This window comes from Dioscorea cayenensis, chromosome 18 (genome assembly GCF_009730915.1).
Source record: "Dioscorea cayenensis subsp. rotundata cultivar TDr96_F1 chromosome 18, TDr96_F1_v2_PseudoChromosome.rev07_lg8_w22 25.fasta, whole genome shotgun sequence".
In the NCBI taxonomy this organism is placed as follows: Eukaryota; Viridiplantae; Streptophyta; class Magnoliopsida; order Dioscoreales; family Dioscoreaceae; genus Dioscorea; species Dioscorea cayenensis.
In genome coordinates, this window is record NC_052488.1 from 6,442,523 (window position 1) to 6,464,805 (window position 22,283).

At 34.6% G+C, this 22,283-nt stretch overlaps 1 protein-coding gene across 1 annotated transcript; it reads right to left on the reverse strand.

Annotated features, from left to right (window-relative positions):
• Positions 1 to 1,076: 1,076 nt before the first annotated feature.
• LOC120282746 (MADS-box transcription factor 3-like) lies at positions 1,077 to 13,572 on the reverse strand (the record flags this gene model as incomplete). Its single annotated transcript, XM_039289598.1, has 7 exons — positions 1,077 to 1,153; positions 12,587 to 12,675; positions 12,785 to 12,981; positions 13,064 to 13,105; positions 13,191 to 13,232; positions 13,339 to 13,438; positions 13,517 to 13,572. Coding segments are annotated over 7 exons (603 nt in total), but the record flags the coding sequence as incomplete, so codon positions are not given.
• Between the last annotated feature and the right edge of the window lie 8,711 nt (positions 13,573 to 22,283).

The following is a 22,283-nucleotide window of genomic DNA, read 5'->3' on the forward strand; positions in this document are numbered from 1 at the left end:
GAAGCTCAAGTTGGGATAGTCATGCTACCTCGATTGGGATACACTTGAGAAGATTGGACTCGCTGATGAGGTTCGAGAGCTTGTTTATGTGGGGGGTCGGGATCGACTTCTCACCATTCGCGATCCCGTCCGGTGAGGTATTACTTTGGAGATTCTCTCCTCGTTCTCTTTCGATCGCACCATGGCAGATACCGACTTCGACATGGAGGACACTATTCGATTCTGGGATTTTGGGCAGCCACATGGGATGTTGTTGACCTAGCTTGTAGTATTACTTGGTTTGTATTACTCTGCTTCCTACCAATTGTTGACCCCGGTTGTGAATGCCTTGAAGGAAGAAAAAGAATCAAAGATAGGTTGGTGTTCTTTGCTTCTTTTTCTTCCTTCAAGGTATTCACAACCTAATTGCACAAAAGAACACCAAATACACTATATGAGACATAAACCATGGTAAAAATAATGTTAAATACAAGTAAAACATATAGGAAAATATGTCTACTCAGGCACTTATCAAACTCCTCTACGCTTAAGCCTTTGCTTGTCCTCAACCAAAACTAAACATTAAATTCATGGAAAAAAAAGAGAAATGCTTGGCCTTAGGTTCACCAAGAGAGTACAAGAATAAAATTCTAAAATCATGGAGAGAGTCAAACACTAGATAAAACAATCAATGCTATAGCAAACAATCCAATCAAAAATGAAAGTAATGAAGTCCGAAAGCGTGTGTGTGTGAAAAACTCAACTCATATCAACACTATATCCACTACAATGTTATTCTTAAAACTAGACTTATTTATACACAGAAAGAATAGGTAGTAGTTTCACACAACCTCTAAGGTAGCCCTTTCCTGAGTGGCTCCTCGAGTGGCTTTCACACTTTTGAGGTGGTAGCTCTTTCTACCGAGATGGTAGCTTTCAATAATCATGCTCAAAGTGCATAGAAGATGTGACCAAGTATATATCAAACAAGCACTTATCATTGACCCTTCGGGAATTTGTGTGGTGACTCTGGATTCCCAATGTATATCCAATCAAAGTTCTACATGCCACTTGAACTGGATAGTAAACTCGGGTTTTCATGCCACCTCAATAGGCTGGCCATGAAGACCACCAACTGCAGCAGGGAAGGACTCCACCTGGTTACCATCAAAACCTGTGGAAACTCAATAGTACAAGAAATACATGACATACCAAAAGTCTAGATCCAAGACAACATCCCCAAACCAGGAATGGAAATCATTTCAACAATTATTGATAACAAGTCACAATAGTATGAAAATATGGTTTCATAGTTTATTCAATCTCAAAATATTCATTGACATATCCCCTCAAATATAAAATATTTCATAAAACAACCATAACATGAAAAGCCTTTCCAAATCAATTAAAAACCTCAGTTCAACACGATAAACCATGAATCATTGTCATTCATCCTAATAAAATACATAAACCGTGTATATATTCTATTAGAATTATGCATTTGAATCATCCACTCACAAAATTAGTGATCCACAAAATACGGTGTTAACCTTCCACTGGTCCTTTACCCTTGGTCGAAGCTTTGCCTCCTAAAACAAGCTAAGCAATCAAAGGATCAAACCCAAAGAAAACTTAAAACAAGAAGGAGGAAAACCATCTTAAAATGGAATGAAAACTCCTAGGGTTTACTAAGCACCTTCCAAGGTTTCTACAAGATTCAATCTCTCTCAACATTCAAGGCCAAAGAGAATGGCAAAGAAACCCTAGATGGGTTCAGTACTACAGTAATCCTAGTTTAGAAGATGAAGAAATTTCTCTCAATCTTCATCAAAAATGGAAAGAATACAACCATACAAGTTTTCCACACTCAACATCCATCTAATCCCTAGGATTCTCACCATTCTCATCCCAAAGATTCATCAAAATGAAAGGAAGAAAGAAAAGGAAGAAACTCGCCTTCAAGCTTCTAAGGAACAAGAGGAGAAGAAGATGATCCGATCCTCACCTTGTCTTCCTCTTGATCTAGAGGCAAGAGATGGGGGAGTTTGTGGAGAAGAGAATGAGGCTTAGAGGAGGAGAGGTGTGGGGGAGAAAGAGGGCAAGAAAGTGAAAGAAAAGCCCTAGAAGAAAAGCTTTTTAAAGCCCTAGGGTCGAGGTTCCATGCTAACACCCATGTGCCTAGTATGGTTGCCCGCATGGCTTTTAGCCTAGGCCATGTGGACATCCATGCGGCCTTCATGGCTCTTAGCCATGCTCATGTGGGATCAAAATGCCTGCATGGTGGTCGTATGGCCCCTCTTTAGGTTATGACATGTTAAAACATTTCCAAAAATACTTACACACAAGATATATGCAAAAGGACGTGTCAAAAACATGGTAGGGAAGTAGGAAAAAGGTTGGAATATCACACTTATGCTCCTTCTTACAGGCATAAGAATGCCCACAAGGTCCTCTACCTGAGGCTTATGGTCATAAGTATGGCCATAAGGTGCCTGTAAGTGGGTTTGTTTGGCCTGTTCTTCTGTTGTTGGTGCGGAGAGAGCTCTATCTTTCTTGTTTTAGCTCTTTCTTGCTTCTTTTAGCACTCTCTCATCTTTCAGCATTGCTCGATACCTAAAAATACCATTCACACCATGTTTAACATCGTATTCCACAAAAGTACTATAATACATGCCTAATAAGTGTTCAAAATGATATTAAATATCATATAAATGTACACTCATCAAATAACTTACACCTCAATTGTAAATCCACCAAGTTGCACCAAGCTTCCTTGTACCCTTATAGGACCTCATAAAGATGTGTGCAAATGTGTACGTGCACATTCTTAATTCCCATATAGAATAATTATCACCTGACTTAATAAGGGAATCTATTACATCTCTTCATGACTCATATCTAGCCAAAGATCTTTCATTTATAGCACTTCTCTTACTATTCCTCCTCAAAATAAAAGTAAAAAAAAAAAAAAACAAGTGCATATATTGTCATCATATTCACATAATTCGTCAAGTAAGAAGAAAATATAGAATGTGTTGATGGTCCATCACCAACTAACCACTAAAAGGAAAAGAAAAAATTTACATACCTAAGAGGTCAAAATGAAGAATAAAATAAATGCACATTGTGACAAATAACTAAATTGGGTACTTATAGGCAATCTGAATTACGTTGTGTTAAGATTGGTTAAACTTGGGAAGATATAAAACATATCATGAGTAATTGCATACATTCATAGACCTAAGAGGACATATATATATATATATATATACACTATACATACTATTAACAGCTAATGCATTAATCATTTTTTTTTGAAAATATCTTTCCTACGTAAGGTTCTCATTTCGAAGAGGTTTCGAGATTGAAACCTACGTAAGACGAGGGCAAGGTGTTGTTGAGCTAGCGAGTGCACTCCATATCTGTACCCATCCCTGACTTAAACATTAAATCGGAGTGCTTGTCACCTAGTGTCAAATTTAAGCAAGACTCGGGAAATATGCCAAATGAGAGAGGTTTCTTTTACAAAAATATAGGGATCTAGATGAATTTAATGAATATAATGTTGGTGATTGTTTTATTAAATTGATTTTTGAGATTAATAAAACCTAAAGAATTATCTTTCGAAGTAAAACTAATGTTGGTTCCTATAACATATCTAATATTTAAAATACAATATGAAATTTAGGCCGAACAGATTGGCCCAATTAATAGTTCGAATGATGTGAATGCCAAGTTGGGACATGAATGCCAAGTTGGCATTCACGTCAACATCCACGTCATTCTTTCTCTCTCTTTCTTTAAAAAAACTTAATATTTTTTATCATCTAAACCTCAGTGTAAACGGTAACCCTAAGCAGTAAACCACATATTTACTATGGGGGTTTGTTGTTTACTGTTTAGGGTTTAATACTTATGATTTAGGATTTGGGTTTATTATTTAGGGTTTAGGTTTTTTGAATTATGGGTATAAGATTTTATAGTATTTGGATTTAAGATTTTAGGGTATTAGGTTTAGAGTTTAATATAAACCTCTAAATTTTAAACATTATAAAACATTAAGGGTTTAGTTTATATAAAAAATTAAATCTTTTTAAAAAAAGAGGGATAAAGAATAACATGGATGTTGACATAGATGCCAACTTGGCATCCACATTGTTCAAACTATCAATTTGGCCTAAATATCTATTAGTTCTGGTGGGTTTATTTTGGGTTACCATTCACTCAATCTCTCAAGCAAACACTCACACAATCACACACAAACCAAAGAGAAAGGAGGTATATGAAATTAGTAATCAAATTTGGCATAATATTTGCCTATGTATGGGAGGCCAAGCTGAGAGATAGAAATCCACTAAATAGGGTAATAAAAGTGAGTATAACTCTAGCACTCATCCTCACAAAGATAAAAAAGATTTTTTTCTAGATTGCCAGATGCACACTCACTCTCACCCACATATTTGGGTCTCTTCGGTGGCTTATCCTAAGTTTTAGAGCATGGTCTTTTATATAGAAGTCTCCATGCCCCAAATATAGCACCTCCCTCTTTTAGAATCTCAATGGTTCCTAATTTGGATATCTTCCAAACATAGTTTGTTGCAAGTCTTATTATAACCGAGCTTGCAACATGGCCCTCCTGTTAACCTTAACTGAGTAGCAGCTTCTGTTGCAATGAGAACTATAGACGTATCCAGTCCTCCTAACTATGTCCAAATCTAAGTCGATGTAGTCGAATCCTCCCAATCTTGACCTACCAACAACTAGCTCGCCTACTCATATCCTTATCAGCAGTATCCCCGTAAGGGTCGTACCCACATGACGTGTCTCTATCATACCAAAGATACTTTGCAAAGAATCTTCAATCATCATCAAATTTTTTACCAAGGTTGATCTCCAAATCATCCAAGTTTATTCTTCATAATCTTTCCAAGCTTGATCTTCATTCATCCAAGTTTGATCTTCAATCTCCATGTTTCCAAACTTAATCTTCATTCATACAAGTTTAGTTTTCACAATTTTTTTTGTTACCAAGCTTGATTTTTAATCATTCAAGTTTAGGCTTCAATCTTCTCCTTATATAGTTGTGTGTTCAAATAGCTCCGCCTATAAATAACTTCAATGAGATCTTGGCCTCCAAGTAGTTGATCTCCCAAACTTGATTCACTTGTCAAATATAGATGTGTCTACATATGACCATTGCTTGCACTTCAAGAGAGATCCTCCAAGTTGATAGTCTAGCTAAAAATAGCTCATCCAAAGATAGCTTCATATCTTCATGTCATCTCTTACTAAATCACAATTGCCACATCATCACGCTTGACGTGTCAAATGGTGCCAAATATAGAGCCTAGTTCTAAAAATATTATTACTCAAAATAAAATAGATAAATTAGTTCAATTAATATAAATAAACACCTATAAAAAAATAAAATAAAGTACCTATAACACAGTGAGACATTCAAAACTCTTGACTTCAAGGCTCGTTGAAAGCGTTTGTGGTAATGGGTCAGCAGTTGTGGGAAAGGATTGTACCCCAAATCCCTCATCTTGTTTGAGGGTATGAGAGCTAGATGATAAATTTTTGGCTCGTATGCACTTCCTTGATGTATATGGCGCTTGTCACTTATTGAAGTGTTTGAGAAAAGCAGTAGTTGATGCTTTGGTTACCAGGTAATGGGTGCTGACTAGAAATAGATGTGATAGCCATAGAATTATTTAAACTGTTAGGTCTGAAGACTTGAGTTAGCATTATATGACAAGTCAAGAGATGACATGGCAATGGAAGATGACGTGGCTGTGATGACTTGACAAAAAGGAGAAATGACTAGGATAATGATGTGGCTAACGCATGGTAACATGGCATATGGAGATATAAGGGCCAAAAGATCATGATGGGAGACTATGTTTAGAGAAATTCCTCTCAATATTTCATATGAAGAATGACTATTTTTGGAAGGAAGATCAAGGTAAAGGGATCTCATCAAAAAGGGCAAGTTTTATCTTAGGTGTGATTTTATCTATCTTTGGTAAGATCCTGGATGATAAATCACATCTTTGGTAAAACTCCTTTTATGAAAGATTTATTTTAAAGAGAGAGGAATTATTGATCATCATGGAGTAAAAGATAGTAAGAAGACTAATTATGGATGAAGCTATTCAAGGAGACAAATCACATATGGGAGATTGATTGAAGATTACTTGAAGATTTGATAAAAGATTTGAAGATCCAAGCATGGATGATTGGAGATCATGCTTGAAGATATTGAAGGTTAAACTTGGATGAGATGAGATCAAGTTCATTAATAATATTTCCATGATTTAAATGAAGATCACATGGGAAGACCAAACTTGGACCAAGTTTGGAAAGAAGATTGGGAGATCTTCAGTGACCATCTTTGGTGAGATGGTTGCCTTGGTAGGAGCGACCCTCAGGAGAGGGGACCTGCTGAAGTGACATGAGGAAGGAAGCAGTTTCAGGCAGAAGGAGCTCGGGATGAGTCAACTGCTATGAAGTGGACTGAAGGAACCGGGAGGGTTGAAGGTGTCGCGAGTTTAGTTGCAACTGGCTAGAACTCAGTCATGTTCAGTAAGGTGGGCAACGTTGCAACTGGGTGTTACAACATCTAATTTTGGAAGGTGTTCAAGTTAGAAAGCTGCGGAGAATTCTAAAAGAGGAAGGATCTAATGGACATAGGTGCGTCTATATAAGATATCATGCTTGAAGATTTAGGATGAGCCACGGGTGAGAGACCCTTTGGTGAGGGTTGAGGAGAGTGGGCAATCTTAAGAGGGTATGCTTTGTTTTGAGTAAGGGAGTGTTGTACTCTTTATTCTATCACCTCTTTTAGTGGATTATTTCTCCTGGCTTGGACCCCCAAGATGTAGGCAAGATTGTGCCGAACTGAGTAACCAACTTGTGTGTCTTCTTTCTCTTGCATGTTTGTGTTTTAATTTCTTGTGAGATTGAGTGTTTACCTTACACACCTACCCCACTGGAACTAACATAAACAAATAAAATAGCTTTAAGATCATTTAGACTATTAAAAATAAAAGTAAAGCTAGTTTGGCAAAAATCCCTATTTAATATATTCAACAACTTCTTTGTGTCTTCTCATTTAAGTCATCATCCTTCCCAATTTTGTAAAGAGTATTTTGCTCCTATAACCTTGTAAAAGCAACAATTTACATTTATGGTTGATTATGATATTAACTTTGATATTTCGGAGGATTTTTATATATTTATACACTTGTAAAATCACAAATAGACTGTATACTTCTCTAGAGCCCAGATTTTTGCGAAACAACTACATTCAAAATTCAAACAACTAATGACCAAGTGGTTTATTGGTAGCCGGGTTCCCATTCGGACCCTTCACAAGTGGTGATAATTCGAATCATAGGTGATGGCACTTTTTTAAGAGTGTGAGCAGTGGTTGTGTGCGGGTGGTCCCAGCTCCCATATGTGTGTAGGCCCCACTCCCCTTTACTACATCGAGGCTTGTGCACAGTCATCTTATTTAGCGACCTAGCCACCCATCTTGATTAAAAAAAAAAACTACATTCAAATGAATATGCATACGTAACTTTTCAACAAAAAGAAGTAAGTACTAAATCAACATTTAAAATAGAAAATAAAAAAAGTTGGAAGTGGGGATGTGCACTTAAAAAATGATTTTTTCCCCAAATTTAAATTTAAATTTTATTTGCAAATTTTTAAACCTGAACCAAAGTGTACAAGATGTTTGCCACTCACCCACTTCAGTCATAACAAATACACTCTTGGAAGCATAGAAAAAGTTCATCGCACTAGTGCAATTCCACATAAACTTTACCTACACTTCCTATAAATCCATTCTATAAACTCTGAAAACTTTCCATTCTATACATACATATTAAATTGAAAAGAACATTTGAGTGTAAGTCTTCCACTGCCAATTTATCATGCTAAGGTCAAGATCATCTCAAATTTTTATTTATATATTTAACGCTTTATATGCTGAGTCATGAGCGGCACCAAGATGGTGCCCTACTGTTATTTGTGGGAAAAAAAACCTGAAAAACTGCAAAGGAATTGTCTTGGGTTGAATTTAATCGAATTCTTGGAACTTCACCTGCCAAGATCCATTCTTGGTTTTTACTCAATTTTCAGCAAGAAAATTCAATCCCAGCTGAATATATCAGCAAATATTTTATGAGGATTTTTTTTATTTTCTTTGGTTTTCGCTGAAATTGGATAGAGTTCTTTTTGGGCAAGCAATCATGAGATCTTAGTCAGGAATTTTATAAACGTTTAAGGGCCCGTTTGGTATGATGTAAAGTTGTTACTTTCCCTGCAAAGTAAGAGGGGTGAATCTATTTCAAGCGTTTGGTTCTTAAAAATAATATGGTCTCCTTGTAATCACTTTCCACTTGACTAGGGAAAGTGATTCACAGGGGGTGGTGTGAAAGTGTTTACACCGTTGGATGGGAAAGTTTGGTAATTGTCAAATTACCAAACTACCCTTTATTACATAAAACTCTTTCTCGTTTGTTTTGTCTTTGAAAAAACCCTAACGCGATCATATTTCCAATTCGGCGGAGAGTTGTCGCTTCTTCTGAATCGGAGAAATCCTGGTAATATTTTTTTCCCAAGTTTGTTAGATTATTTTGTGTTAAATTTTTGTTAAATTTTTCTTGGTGTAAAAATTCATATTTTTAAATGGATCAAAGATAAATAAATTTCATATTTGTTTGGATAAAAATTTTTTTATTGGAGAATTTTTTTGATTAAATCAAATCTATGTTGAAATAATAATCCAACATGATAAGATAAGAACTTGAGACATATATATTTTTACTTGTCCACGATTGTTTTTAATTCCCTACGTAAAAAAATTGTTCAGTATTTGTAGTGAATCAAAGTTTTTTTAAAAATATATGAGATATATAAATAAATATTAAGTAGAAGCATTCAAATCAAAATATTAATTCCTTAGTTTAACAATATTATTTCTTGTCTCTTTTATCATGTTTTGCATAACAATATTTTTATTTTTATTTTTATTCAAATCAAAATATTTTTATTTTTATTTCTTGTCTCTTTTATGGGTTTGTGATTTGGACATATTTTATGTTTTGGATAATTAAAACAATATGTCTAGACTTTGTCGTACTTTTGATTTTGGATTATGAATTTATGGTAATACTTTGAGCTATTTATTAATGTGTGATTGTTCATATGGAATGTGTCATGAATATTTGTTGGATAATATCAATCCAGGCAATAGATGTAAGAATTGAAACAAATAAAATTGTATGATGGACAATTAGGAACACATGGTGGTTTAAATCTATATTTTTTTTAGTGTACTAAAAAAATATAAAAACCCCATTTGATTTTTTTTTTTAATTTATGAAGAATAGGTTAATTATTATTTGGACTAAGTTAATAATATTATTAGAGTTGAATAAAAACCCAAATTTAGTAACTATAACAACTAAGGGCAAAAATGAGAATAAACCTAATTTTACGTTGAAAACAAGTTCATACCAAACGTGGGAATTAAGTTTGCATGCAAAGTAATTACAATTTTGATTGGGATAACCAAACGTTGTAATGTTATTTTGCAGGTAAAGTAATTGCATGCAAAGTCTTTCCCTGCAAAGACTTTACATGCAATTACTTTCCCTGCAAAATGCCAAACGGGCCCTAAATGCAATTGCATGTCTCCTTTCCCTACATTGTTTGCTTGGTTGCCCCTACCAATCCATCGCCACAGCGCTCCAGTTTGTCATCCACTTGGTTATCCTAGCGATCTCAGTTTGTTCATGCCCTTCACCCCTCCTCTTCTGATCACTGATCTTGTTTTTGTTTCTATGGAGTTCTTTTGGTGCTAATATTGCTGAAATTTGCTAATATACTTATACAAAACCAAATATTGGTTTTCTCTTGTGTATTTGTAATAAATAAGGCAAGTATTTTTCACTACATAAAAATTTAAAAGTTATTGTTAAAATATTTTATGTATTCCAAGTTGCCTTGTCACAAACAACTTCAAGAGATCTGATTTGAAATCTATACATATTTTAACATGCTATAGCTCTAGCTCTGATTGAGATTAGGTGCTGAAAATTTGATCTAGTCCAACATGTTGTGCATCTTTTCGTAGTAACTCATGTTAGTCAATGCTCATAAATGGAGCACAATAAGCCATTCTATGACTATACAAGAGAGTTTCTGGAAAAAGGTGCAACCAGGCTTGGGATAAAGTTGCATTTTGGGAAGTAAATAATATCCTCACATTTGGACAGTATATAATCATGGAACAAAAATGGGTGCCACAACATTTGACATGAGTAAGAAGTTAATGTTGAATTAGAGGACCATCAAAATGGACTTAAATCAAGTCCATTTAAGGGATTGGTAGTGATTTTAATCTAAGAAACAAATAACTCTTAGACCATTTTTTGTAATAATATTTATTTACTTTTTAATTTTAATTGGAAAACTTTCTACATTCATCACTAGGAACACAGGTTTTTGATAAAAAGTACATGTTAAGGGATTGGTGGTTGGTGTGTTAATAATTTCAAGACTTCACAATCAATTTAGCTCAAGTGCATGGGAACAAATTCATGGTTGCCACAATGATTATTAAATGAATTAAGGCCAAGTTACTTAAGCAAGTTTGCTTTTAAGAGAAAATAGAATTAACAAACAAGCCATTACAAAATTAAATTTTAAAGTGAATTCAAAGAAAAACTGCTTACATATGATGTAGCCAAGCTATTAATAAGAACTAGGTGGCAAAAAAGGTACATCTAAACACCATTGATAGTGCAATTCATTGTCATGTGCCACATATCCGAAAGGGTTTGGAGCAAAATGATTCACTAAATCTATTGGTTAATTTTACCTTCAATAATAAATCTGAGAACTGAGCATGCACTCATGCAGATTATCAATGGTATTAATTGGATGCATGTGATCTATTATTAGATATTTCTAACTTCATGGATCGTCAAATTAGATAGTATTTTATTCTAATGTAGTTGTATTACTGCAATTCATGTAACTGTTTCTTTGCACGAGACTGCACCTGGTATCTCTATCACTACTTGTATTATAGGAGAAAATCAGATGAGGAATTGGCAGGACAAACAAATTTTATTGGTTTCTCATATGCTTATCAAAACCCAATTTTTATTTCTAATAAACATCAAATGCTAGAAGACAAGCCACTATGTAATAGCAGAACAATGCTTTTGATGTCCAAGGGTTATGGTTTCCATCACTGTGTGTATATATATATTTTTTTAATTAACATAGGTCCTATTATTAAAAAAACTAACATTGTTGAAATTAAGAGTTTTGATTTTGAGATTAGGTCTTATTATTTTAACAATATTGTAGATAGCTCTGTAGATCTAGAAACAATTGGAAAGAACAAAGTGATTCCACAACCTATAATTCCCATAATTGAATCTCATAACATCATGCCAGATTTTATAATTACCAAAATTCAAGTAATCGAGAATATTCTTGGACATTGAAGCAATTTTAGCAGTCTAATATCCCAAAGACCTAAGCCATTAGATCTATCAACTAATGATCATAACAATGGTTTTTTTTATCCATGATCTTGTTTTTTACTACTGCTAACACTACAAGAAATCATGTTTTTTGTGGCGGTTTTAAAATCATTTAGCGGTGGTTATAACCGCCGCTAAATGAAACCAATGGCAGTTGCAACACCGCCGCGTATACGAACGTCGGGAGCATAATTCACGGCGGTTTTATAGAACGGCCGGAACAACGGCCGCGAAATGCGTACGAGAATTCTCGGCGGTTATATAACGGCCGTTAAATTATAAAGAGAGCGAGGCAGAGGAACTCTGAGAAAGTGGCGGCAGTTCATGTATAAACCGCCGTGGGTTTGATTTTTTTTAAATTCTTTTTTATTTTTTATTTGATATTTTGACAATTTTATATATATATGAATCCTGTGCATTGAACTCATTTGAATCATGCGCATTGAACTCATTCAATTAATATTTAAAAATTATAAAAAATTTATTTATAACTCATTAATAATTAAGTCAAATTTACAAATTTGTTTTCTCTCTGAGTTGCAAACATATTATAATAATCACAAGCTAGACAATTGTTTATAAACAAATTGAAGAACAAGACTCATCAATCATAAAATGAAGGATGTGTTGTGTTTGGCCACAGTCTCTGTCCATGAACAAAGGAAGCAAATAGTTACAGTGCTCTTCCAGGTTGTGCATAAGGAACCATAGCACCCTCTCACAGTAGTAAATTAATGTCTTAATTACCATATTCAGTCACCCAACCACCAACCTTCCAAAAAAAACACACACACACATTTTATTCAACATATATTAATCATTCATTCAATTCTAAATCAATCTGCAGATATACATATATAGCATTTATATATAGATAAGATACACATACCTGGCCCTTGTAAAACTAAACACTATAATGAATTGTGATTCCGAACTTCAATTCATGTTCTAGATCTCGCATTAATGTTTGAGAGCCCAAAATGGGAACAACTAAGTCTTGATCATCACTGCCAACAGAAAAATCTTCAATTAATTACAGTTTGATTCAAAGTATGAAAAAGATATCTCTTCTAGCTTATCATTCAGACTTTTAATTTTATCAGCAATCTCATAGCGAGATGGAACACTGTGCACACAAGAAAGTAATGGAAAGTGATAGTGCACCCTTGTTGAGGCATTAGCACTTGACTCAGCCAGCTGAGAATGATGATCAACATCTTGCAAAAGCCCAGTACCCAAGTTGCAATGTTGTCTGTTGCTGCTGCTGGTGAGAATAATGCTGATTTTGTTCCATTAAATTCACTTGAAGGAATCCACGAGCATCAAATGGAGGCATTAGTTCATAAGCAGGTGTGCTAGACATTGTCATTGTCATCATCGTATTTCCTGGCAGCATGCTCATTTGCTGTTGTACTCTTTCATTTTCAGTAATCTGCATTGCTTTATCAGTAAAAATCACAATAACAGAGATCTTCAATAAATTACACTACATTATCAATCCATAAATCAGTCACCTTGTTCCTTAAGTACATGTTATCATTCTGCAACTTAATTTCCTGCAATGTTTGATAAAAAAGTTATCATCAGAAAACAGTCAAGAGTTCATCTCATTCATGTCTGATCAAATGGATTTATACTTACCCTTTTCTGCATGTACTCTACTTTAGCATATAACAACTCATTCTGACAAGATTTAGAGCAAGAATTTACTAAAATATATATATTGAAGGTATGAACTGTGTGTGGAGAGGAAACATACACATATTTATATATGTATATATATATTTACCTTTTTGGTTCTGATTTTGCTGATGCCTTTCTCTAACCTATTCTCCAGTTGCTTCAAGTCTCTGAGACTCATGGTGCTAAGAGCTTCACCCATTAAATTCCTACATGTTTGTGCTTATTTTACTTCCATGTAGTATCATTGATTAGAATGTGGTGAAGTTTTTCTGTGAGATTTTTACCTATTGGAATTCTGCAAGTTGGTGATTTGTTGCCTCAGTTTGGATGCCTCTTGTTGGTATTACTGAAAAATTAGTGATACTTTAAGTTTATGGACATTTCTTGGTTGAAAACCTGACAATATTATGGTAATTGTGAACCAGTACAAAATTCTTATCTTTTGTTTTATCCTTATTTTGAATATGGAAGAAGTTGTATAATTCCAAGATGACAAACAAAATAGAGATAAGGGGGAGAAATTGTCATCTATATAACTTTAAAGAATAGCACCAAATTAACTAATCATAAATGACTCAAAGATTTTGTTTCCATGATAACCAAATTCTCACTGATAAACAATCAGAAAACAATTCAACTATTGCAAATATAACATAGCAAACCAACTTGGTCATCCATTAATAACAAACTGGAAATAAGAATATTTACCAGTCATATGATAGCTTCCCAATTAAACTTCAACCAAATATGTCTATCAGCAAGCAATAAAGGGGTCATTTCAAACAAAGTACAACAAAGTAACAAACACAATGAAAAAGTCGAAATCAAGGATCAAGTACATCCCCTAAATAGTGGTTTAATTCTTATGCGGTCACAATCTGATTGCATTAGTCCAATTTATTTAAAGAGATCTTTGGATGAATCTTACCACTCAAGATAACAGCCAGAAGTTTCATATTAGCTCAGGGGCCGTTCATCTGTCGCCCACCAATAAGATGAATGTGAAGATGATAAACTGATTGACCTGTAAAACACAATGAGTTGATCAGTAAACCACTTGAACAACCCATCAAATTCAAAAGAGATGGAAATAAAACATACATCCGTTTGGCCCATCATTGATCACAATTTTAAACCCATCATTAAAGGTGTCAAATGGGCCGGCACGGCCCGGGCCCATGGCAGCCCGGGAACTGTGCGTGTCCGGGCCGGCACGGCCCGCAAATGGTGGAGGGTCGGCCCAGCACGAGACACGGCCCACTTTGGCCGGGCTCGTGCCGTGCCGGCCCGTTAATATTTTTTAATATAAAAATATTAAAAAAATAAAAAAATATAAAAAAATCAGAAAAAAATTTAAAAAATTAAAAAAATATAAGAAACATTATCTAATAATTAAATAATATAAATATAAATTAAATTTTACTATAATTGAAAAACTATATTATCATTATCTATTTATCTTTGAAATCAAATCCTTCAGGCTTTTTTGAGTTTTAATCCATTGCCTAATCTAAATCCTTAGTTCAATGACTTCAAATCATCAATCAATAATTCAACATAAATATTCAAATAACCCAAAAAAGCAAGAACCATTCTCAATTTTCAGTAAAGAGGAAGTGAGGAACTATACAAGCAAAAGAAAATTAAAAAAAGAAGAAAATCACATTAAAAAAAAAAGAACTTGGTCTCATAAAGATGAAGAGTTTACAAAATCAACTCAAACAAGAGAGCATGAGATTTATTAATACAAATTTAAGAACACAAAATTGAGTAAAATCAATATCAGCTGTCCAACGAGATGAATTAAACAAAATTCATACATAAACATTCTTCAGTCATTCAGAGGCAACAATAAGAAGAAGAAAAAGCCATGGAGATGAACTCTAAATAAATCAAAGAAAAGCCATGCCAACAACAAGAAGAAGAAAAAACAGCAGCAACAATGAGAATTCCCAAAGAGATAATCTATAGACTATAGTTATCAACGGTCCAACGCGAATTCTCCTCAGCATAATCCCAACCACGCCCAACCCAAAAGAACAGAAAACAAAACCCTAAATCCACCTATTGCGGCTGATCCGGCACGACCACGGCATCATCCCTGTCCGAAGACCTCACCGGAGGATAAGAAGAAGAAGAAGAAGCAGGGAAAACGCCATCTATGGAGGGATTCAGATAAGGAGAAGACGGAGGGCTGGGCGTGCGGGGAGGGCTGGGCGGCTGCGGTTGAACCGTTGAAGCCAAGTGCGGGGAGGGCTGGGCGTGCGGGAGAAACTGTGCTGCGGTTGAACCGTGAAGCCAAGTGCGGCCGTGCGTGCGGGGAGGGCTGGGCGGCTGCCGGCTTCCAAGGACCAAGTCACCAAGCTAACCCTAATGAGAAACAGAGAAAGATTAGTTAAATATATATTTTATATTTAAATAAAAATATTAAAAAAAAATTGCAAAAACAACAATTAATTATTAATATCATTTGAATTTTGAAATAAACTCAAAATACTTATATTTTTTTTATTTGAACATTTGAAACAATAAAAAGGAATAAAGGATTAATCTTGGCATGTTGCAAGCTTGAGAGTTGAGGCTCATCAATTTATTTCTTCTACGTCAGTATCAGTATATATGCCTTCTCCGCCGTCATCAGGGGTGAATTGTTCTATTAGCCCTTGCAATCTATCTTCAGCATCTAGCCAATCCTTCAAACATATGCACATTTGCACTGTTTGATTATTCATTCTGCTCCTCCTATCATCCAGTACTCTTTTTCCTGCACTAAAACAAGACTCCGATGCTACTATAGACATCGGTGGAGTTAACAGATCACGAGCCATGGCGGCAAGTACAGGATAACTATGCTTCTGTTGTTTCCACCATGTCAAAATATCAAACTTATCCATTTCTTCTGATGTAAGGAAATTATTAATATTATTATTTAAATAATGATTTATTTCATGAGAAGTAGAAGAAGTACTAGTATTAGAAGAAGAAAAAGAAGAAGAAGCACCCATGGAAATTTTTTTTTAATTATATTTACAACATAAGTGGCGAGATCTATTTTTTTGGTGCTTGAAGAGGAACTTTCACTAAATTGAGGGCATATTGAAAGTCCTTCTATCACCATATTTTTCTATGATATTCATTATACATGTCATAAAAATAAAGAACGATAATTTTTCTTTCAAAAGAGAATGATCAAGATCCATATTATTATCATAAGAATCAATTATGCAAAAAAAGTGCCATCAATTTTTAAAACGGGGGTCAAGAAACATAGCTAAAAATAGGAAGTGGTTCGATTTTTTTCCAAAAATATTTTTTTAAATTTTTTTCCTCCATGGGAGCAATAATAGGAGCAAAAATTAGGGTCTTCTCTATATTTTGCAAAAAAACCTCACTAATAAAAAAATATTTGGTTGACAATAATAGATGAAGTGGAATAATAAACACCGGACAAAATATTAGTTGAAGCATAAAAAATTTCCAAAAATTCCTTAATTAAATGGCAAACTTCCCAATCATAATTAGTGACATGATCATTGGGAAGTCTCTCATTAACAAACATAGAAATAATATCTCTATCATTATAAGCACATTCCAACATTTCATAAGTTGAATTCCACCTATGCTCAACATCAATGATATATCTTTTACATTTTCTCCCCCTTTCCGAACAATAAGCTTGAAAATCATGTCTTCGGGTTGAACCATTTCGAACATATAAAATAGAATTTCGAACTTTTTTAATATGGGGCTCAATTATTTTTAAACCATCTTTAACACATAAATTCAAAACATGACAAGCACAACGCACATGAAAAAAAGCCCCGGAAAATAAAGGCATTAAATTCATTTTTAAAAGATTGACTGCATTGTTATTTGCCGAAGCATTATGCAAACTAATTGAAAATATAGAACTCGAAATATTATACTCATTAATAGCCCGAGTTATATAACTTGCAATAACACTTGCGGTATGGCGGTGTTCTAATTCAAAAAAACTTAAAATACGTTTTTGCAAAACCCAATTATTATCAATATAGTGACCTGTAACACAAAGATAATTCGTTTGAAATTGAGAAGAGCAAATATCCGAAGTAAGAGAAATTTTAAAAGAACAAGAAGATAATTCGAAATTAATTTTTTTGTTTATAATCATCATAAATAATAAGACAATATTTTTCTCATAGTATTTCTTGAAACCGATTTAAAAATTTGGATTAAAAACCTCGAATAAAGCATTTTTTTATAAAAAGTCGGATTTTTTTGGCAAGATAAAAAGGTTGCTCATTTTGAACAATAAATTTCGCAACTTCTTTTCTTGCATTTTCATTATTAAAAATAAAATTTCCCATACTCGAATCGGTAAAAACTAATTTGCGTTTGTGTGGGATCGTGTGGCTTCAGCGGCATGCTTATCGGCATGTCTTTTTAAATGCCCCGTCCCCCAAGTTTGGCAAGAAAAAAATCTTTTTACATTTTTTTACAAACCGCCCGAGTGCCTTTTGTTCGGAAAAATCAACAATGTCATAAAATTGCCAAACCCCGAAGTTCGTTTTCTAGAGCTTCGAGGGTTGTTATTTGATGGCCCAATATTTGGGGTCTCAATAACAACATCATCATCATCCGGAGAATTTAACGGGGTATTTTCATAAAAACCAAACGGAGAATTATCGGAGGGAAAGTTGGGAGAAGAACCGGCCATTATGAAAATTAAAAATTAAGAACAGCGGATTACCTCAATTGCTTTAACAAATAATTTACGAAGTCGATTTTTGGTGTCGATTTCTTTTGAGTGCAAATGAGATACTTGATGATGAACTTGAAACTTGGATTTGCAAACTTGAAGCTTGGAAGTTGCACTTAGAAGCCAAAGAGAGAATTAGATTGAGAGATGAGAGAGTTTGGTGTGGAAATTTTAGTTTGAATTTAGGGGTATTTATAATTTTTTTTAATATTTTTATTCCAAAAATGCCCTCATAAACTAGCCGTTTATAGTTGTTGTAAAGGGCAAAATTGTCATTTACACCAAAAAGACTAAAATACCCATAAAACTAGCCGTTAGATAGTTGTTGGGATGGGTAAAAATGTCTTTCTATGAAAGCAAAAAGAAAAAAAAATTCAAAGTTTTAATACTCACAAAATAAAAAATAAAAAAAAATTAAGAAGTGGACCGTTGCGGGCCAGCCCGCGTGCCTGGGCTGGCACGACCCAACTGCCAGCCCAGCTGGGCCTCGTGCCGGGCCAGCCAGCGTGCCCGGGCTGGCACGGCCCGAGACGGGCCGCGTGCAAGGCCCAGCCTGGACACGATTCTGTAGCAACGCGCCTAGGCTGGGCACGGCCCAAATAGTGCCGGGCCCGGGCCGGCACGGCCCGTTTGACACCTCTACCCATCATCAAGCCCTTACTGCTTAGCAACAACCTTAGCTATGTACAGGAGATAACCGAGTATCTCAATGTGCCTCTCCTCTACCTACAAATAGTCAAAACTCAGGATGATATGATATAATGTCAAATCAAATTGCACTGACAGTTGAACCTCAAAGGAAAAGAAAAGTGGTATAGCCAGCCAAGGAAAAAAATGAAGGCTGGAGAACAACTGATGCACCACCTCTTCCTGACTAAAAACTTTAAAAACATGATAATACAAAGTGACTATGGAAGCATAAACATTATAGTAGCCCATGGAGATACCTTTGTGATACTTACCATCAGACTATAAGTTTAAAGAAATAAGAAATATAATAATTCATTGAACAATAAAAAACAAAACATATACCTTTGAGAGCCCACTCAATCCATCCTTAACCTTAGGGATGATTAAGATATGAGTTGGAGCTTGAGGTTCTATGTCTCTAAATGCAAGAACCTACCAAAAAGAATCACAACATGATAAAAGCTTTATCAAAATAGCATATCTTGCAAGGAAAAACATGAAATTCAACTCAATAGAACACAAAGGATGAAAAGATTCCACCTTGATATGTAAGCTGCTAGTAAAACATGAAACAAAATGAAAAAGCTTTAACAACAACAACATCACAAGTCACAACACTGAACTAGGAAAAGAACAAAGAAATTATCACCTTGGACAACTCCAAGTTTTTGACAGCCTTCTGCCCATATTTGTTCTGTTACATAGTTTGATCTTGGGAGACGAAGCAAGGATAAAAACTAATGTAAAATTCTGAGTCTTAATTAAACATTTGGAAAAGCATAAGAAACACAAAATATAAAATAAATCAATACTGCATATATATATAGACTACAACTAACATGAGCAATCCACAAAAAAGATAAACGACTGGCATCACAAGGAACTAAAGTTTGAAAGCCAAAGATTAACAAAAGATAGTGTAAAAACTGCAAATCAGCTTCAAATTCAGCGGGCTGATCACGACATCACATCATTCAATGATGTCTTATTTTTGCTTTGGCCTGAAAACACAGACAATAGAACTTGCAAACCAAACATTAAATTAATAAATAGCAAAACACCAGCTGGACTCAATGATTGATCAAGAACTCACCGAATTGAAAGCCGGGTCAAACCCTCTTATGTGGATCCCAAACTGAATTCATATGATTGATTATTAAATACATTGAACTTTCATACTTCAAATATAAAAGTAGATAACAAGGACTTACTTAACTTACTGTCGCATATGTCCTATGAAGATTCATCTGAATTTTGGTTGCAATGTGCCTTGTGACTACCCTGTGATGAACGTCTTCCAATAATTGGCGACCCCAAATTTTCCTATGTCAAACAATTTCAATATAAAATTTGAGGAAAAGAATGAAATCCTATGTGAAAACATTAACACTAACCTAATCAAGACAATGTTATCATATAGCTATAAATGCCAAAGAAATTTAAACAAAACCTGATTGGTTGCTATGTTTTGATTTTGGTTGGCCAATTGTTGGGTAAGAATTGATAATTGTTGCTGAAATCGTTGTTCATTTTCTTGCACTTGTTGCCTTAAGAGTTGCACAGTGTCCCTGAGCTCATTGATTTCAGCTTGTGTGCCCCCACTTGCTTCATTTCTTCTGCTCGAGCTAGAAGATGATCCATTTATTTGAGTTGGGACAACTCCAAGTCCCATACCCCGAACATAGCCTGGGTGTTCTTTCCTAAAAACACTAGCAAATGCTTTATTTTCAAATGAGCCTTGACTTCGAATAATTAGATCTTCCTGTAAATTAAAGCAATATAGTTTTCCATAAAAACATATGTCACAAAATCACGAAACATGCCATATGTTTCAATGTTAAACTTACATGATTATGCCTCGCTACTTCATTTACAAAAGACCCATCGGATGTTGTATGGCTTGCTTGAAATAATTCAGCTCTAGTGACAGAGCGACCAAGTTGCTTTTCCTACCAAGAATGCAAGTTGTTTAAAACGTAAGTAATGTTGCGACATGATTAATAAACATAATTAAAACTACTCAAAAGAAAAGAAAGTAATAACCATCTCATTTTCCAGTCGAGCAATGGACTTAGAACCTAATGTGTGAGGCATTGTCTGGTGGGTGCGATTTATTGTATTTTGTTCAGCTTTTGCCTGCAAAGTGTAATTTAAACATTTAAAAGAGAAACAATAATACAACTATTAATTTTTTTTTAAGGATATCACCTTCGTGGCAGGTAGAGCTCTATAATCCACAAATGCAACCCATTGCTCCAAAGGGATCTCTGGAGGTTTCCTTGCTATGTTGGCTTCACGAGGACCATCGGGATCACATTTCATCAAGTTATATAAGTTGTATCGATTATCTCGCCATTTTTTCGCTAAGCTTTTGAAAATATATTGCTTATGTCCATCATCATTTACCTCTAGTTTTGACTACAAATAAATAAATACATTAGTATAAAACGATCAAATGTTATAATAAAAATATATATAACCCATAACATGGCAATTATAAAGAACATTAGATACCTTTATAATATTGTTCCCGACATGATCTTTATAGCTCTCTGGGATCTTTTGCCACTTTTCATATCCGATAGGAAAATTCTGACAATTACTTGCAATGTGGCCTAGAAATTGAGCGAGCATACCCCCCGACAATTCAACAGGCTGATCTCAGGAAATCCATTCCACAACAACTTTCTCTCCTGGTGAAAGAGAGTATATGTTAATGGCTCGTATTTTTTGCCGCTTCAATTCCCCATTTCCATCTGTCATTTAAAGAAAATGAAAACACATCTTATATATGAGATTATTGTTCATAGCATGTAACCAAATATATAACCTCGATACCACATGAAATATATAAATTTCAAATAAATTATATATATAAGATGCTATATAGATTAATTACCTCTAATTTGTAAATCCCATGTTCTTGTACTCCTTTTGCAACCTCTAAAAAGCTGAGGTTCATCTCTTTCTACTGCCGATTGATGCACAGGACCACCTTCTTGAACTTGTGCATTAATCTGTCGTGTTGCCATAGATGTACCTGGATCCATAGAATGAGTTGGATCCACTGTAGAATTTGCTGACTTACTTGTCGTGATGTGTCTTTTTGTCCTCGGCATACTGCAAATAACTCACATAATAAATTCATTAGGTTGATAACATGTAAAAGGAAAAGAAAATATAATCAATTATTTACCTCACATAATCAATTATTTAACTATTATTTTCAGCTTCAAATTGTTCCCCAAAATTTGAGAATTGCAAATTATGAAGATCATCTACATCATCTTGACTCAAAGGTAAATGTATATCTTCATCGGGAAATAAACTTTCCAAATTTTGTGATGGGTAAGCTTCAATATTGGCCATGCCATCTAAATTTTCCTCACCCATATCGTACAAATCTCTAGGTTTCAGCTGTATTGGTATGCACCACCCATCTTCTTTTTGATCATCAACATAAAATACCATTTGTGCCTCAGAAGCTTTAATGTATGGCTCATCATCTTCAGTCACCCCAGCATGTATAGGTCTTGCAAAATTGATTGAAGTAAAACCTAATTTATCAGTTTTTAAACCTCTAGGGTGAGTTGTGTTGGCCCACTCACACTTGAACAAAG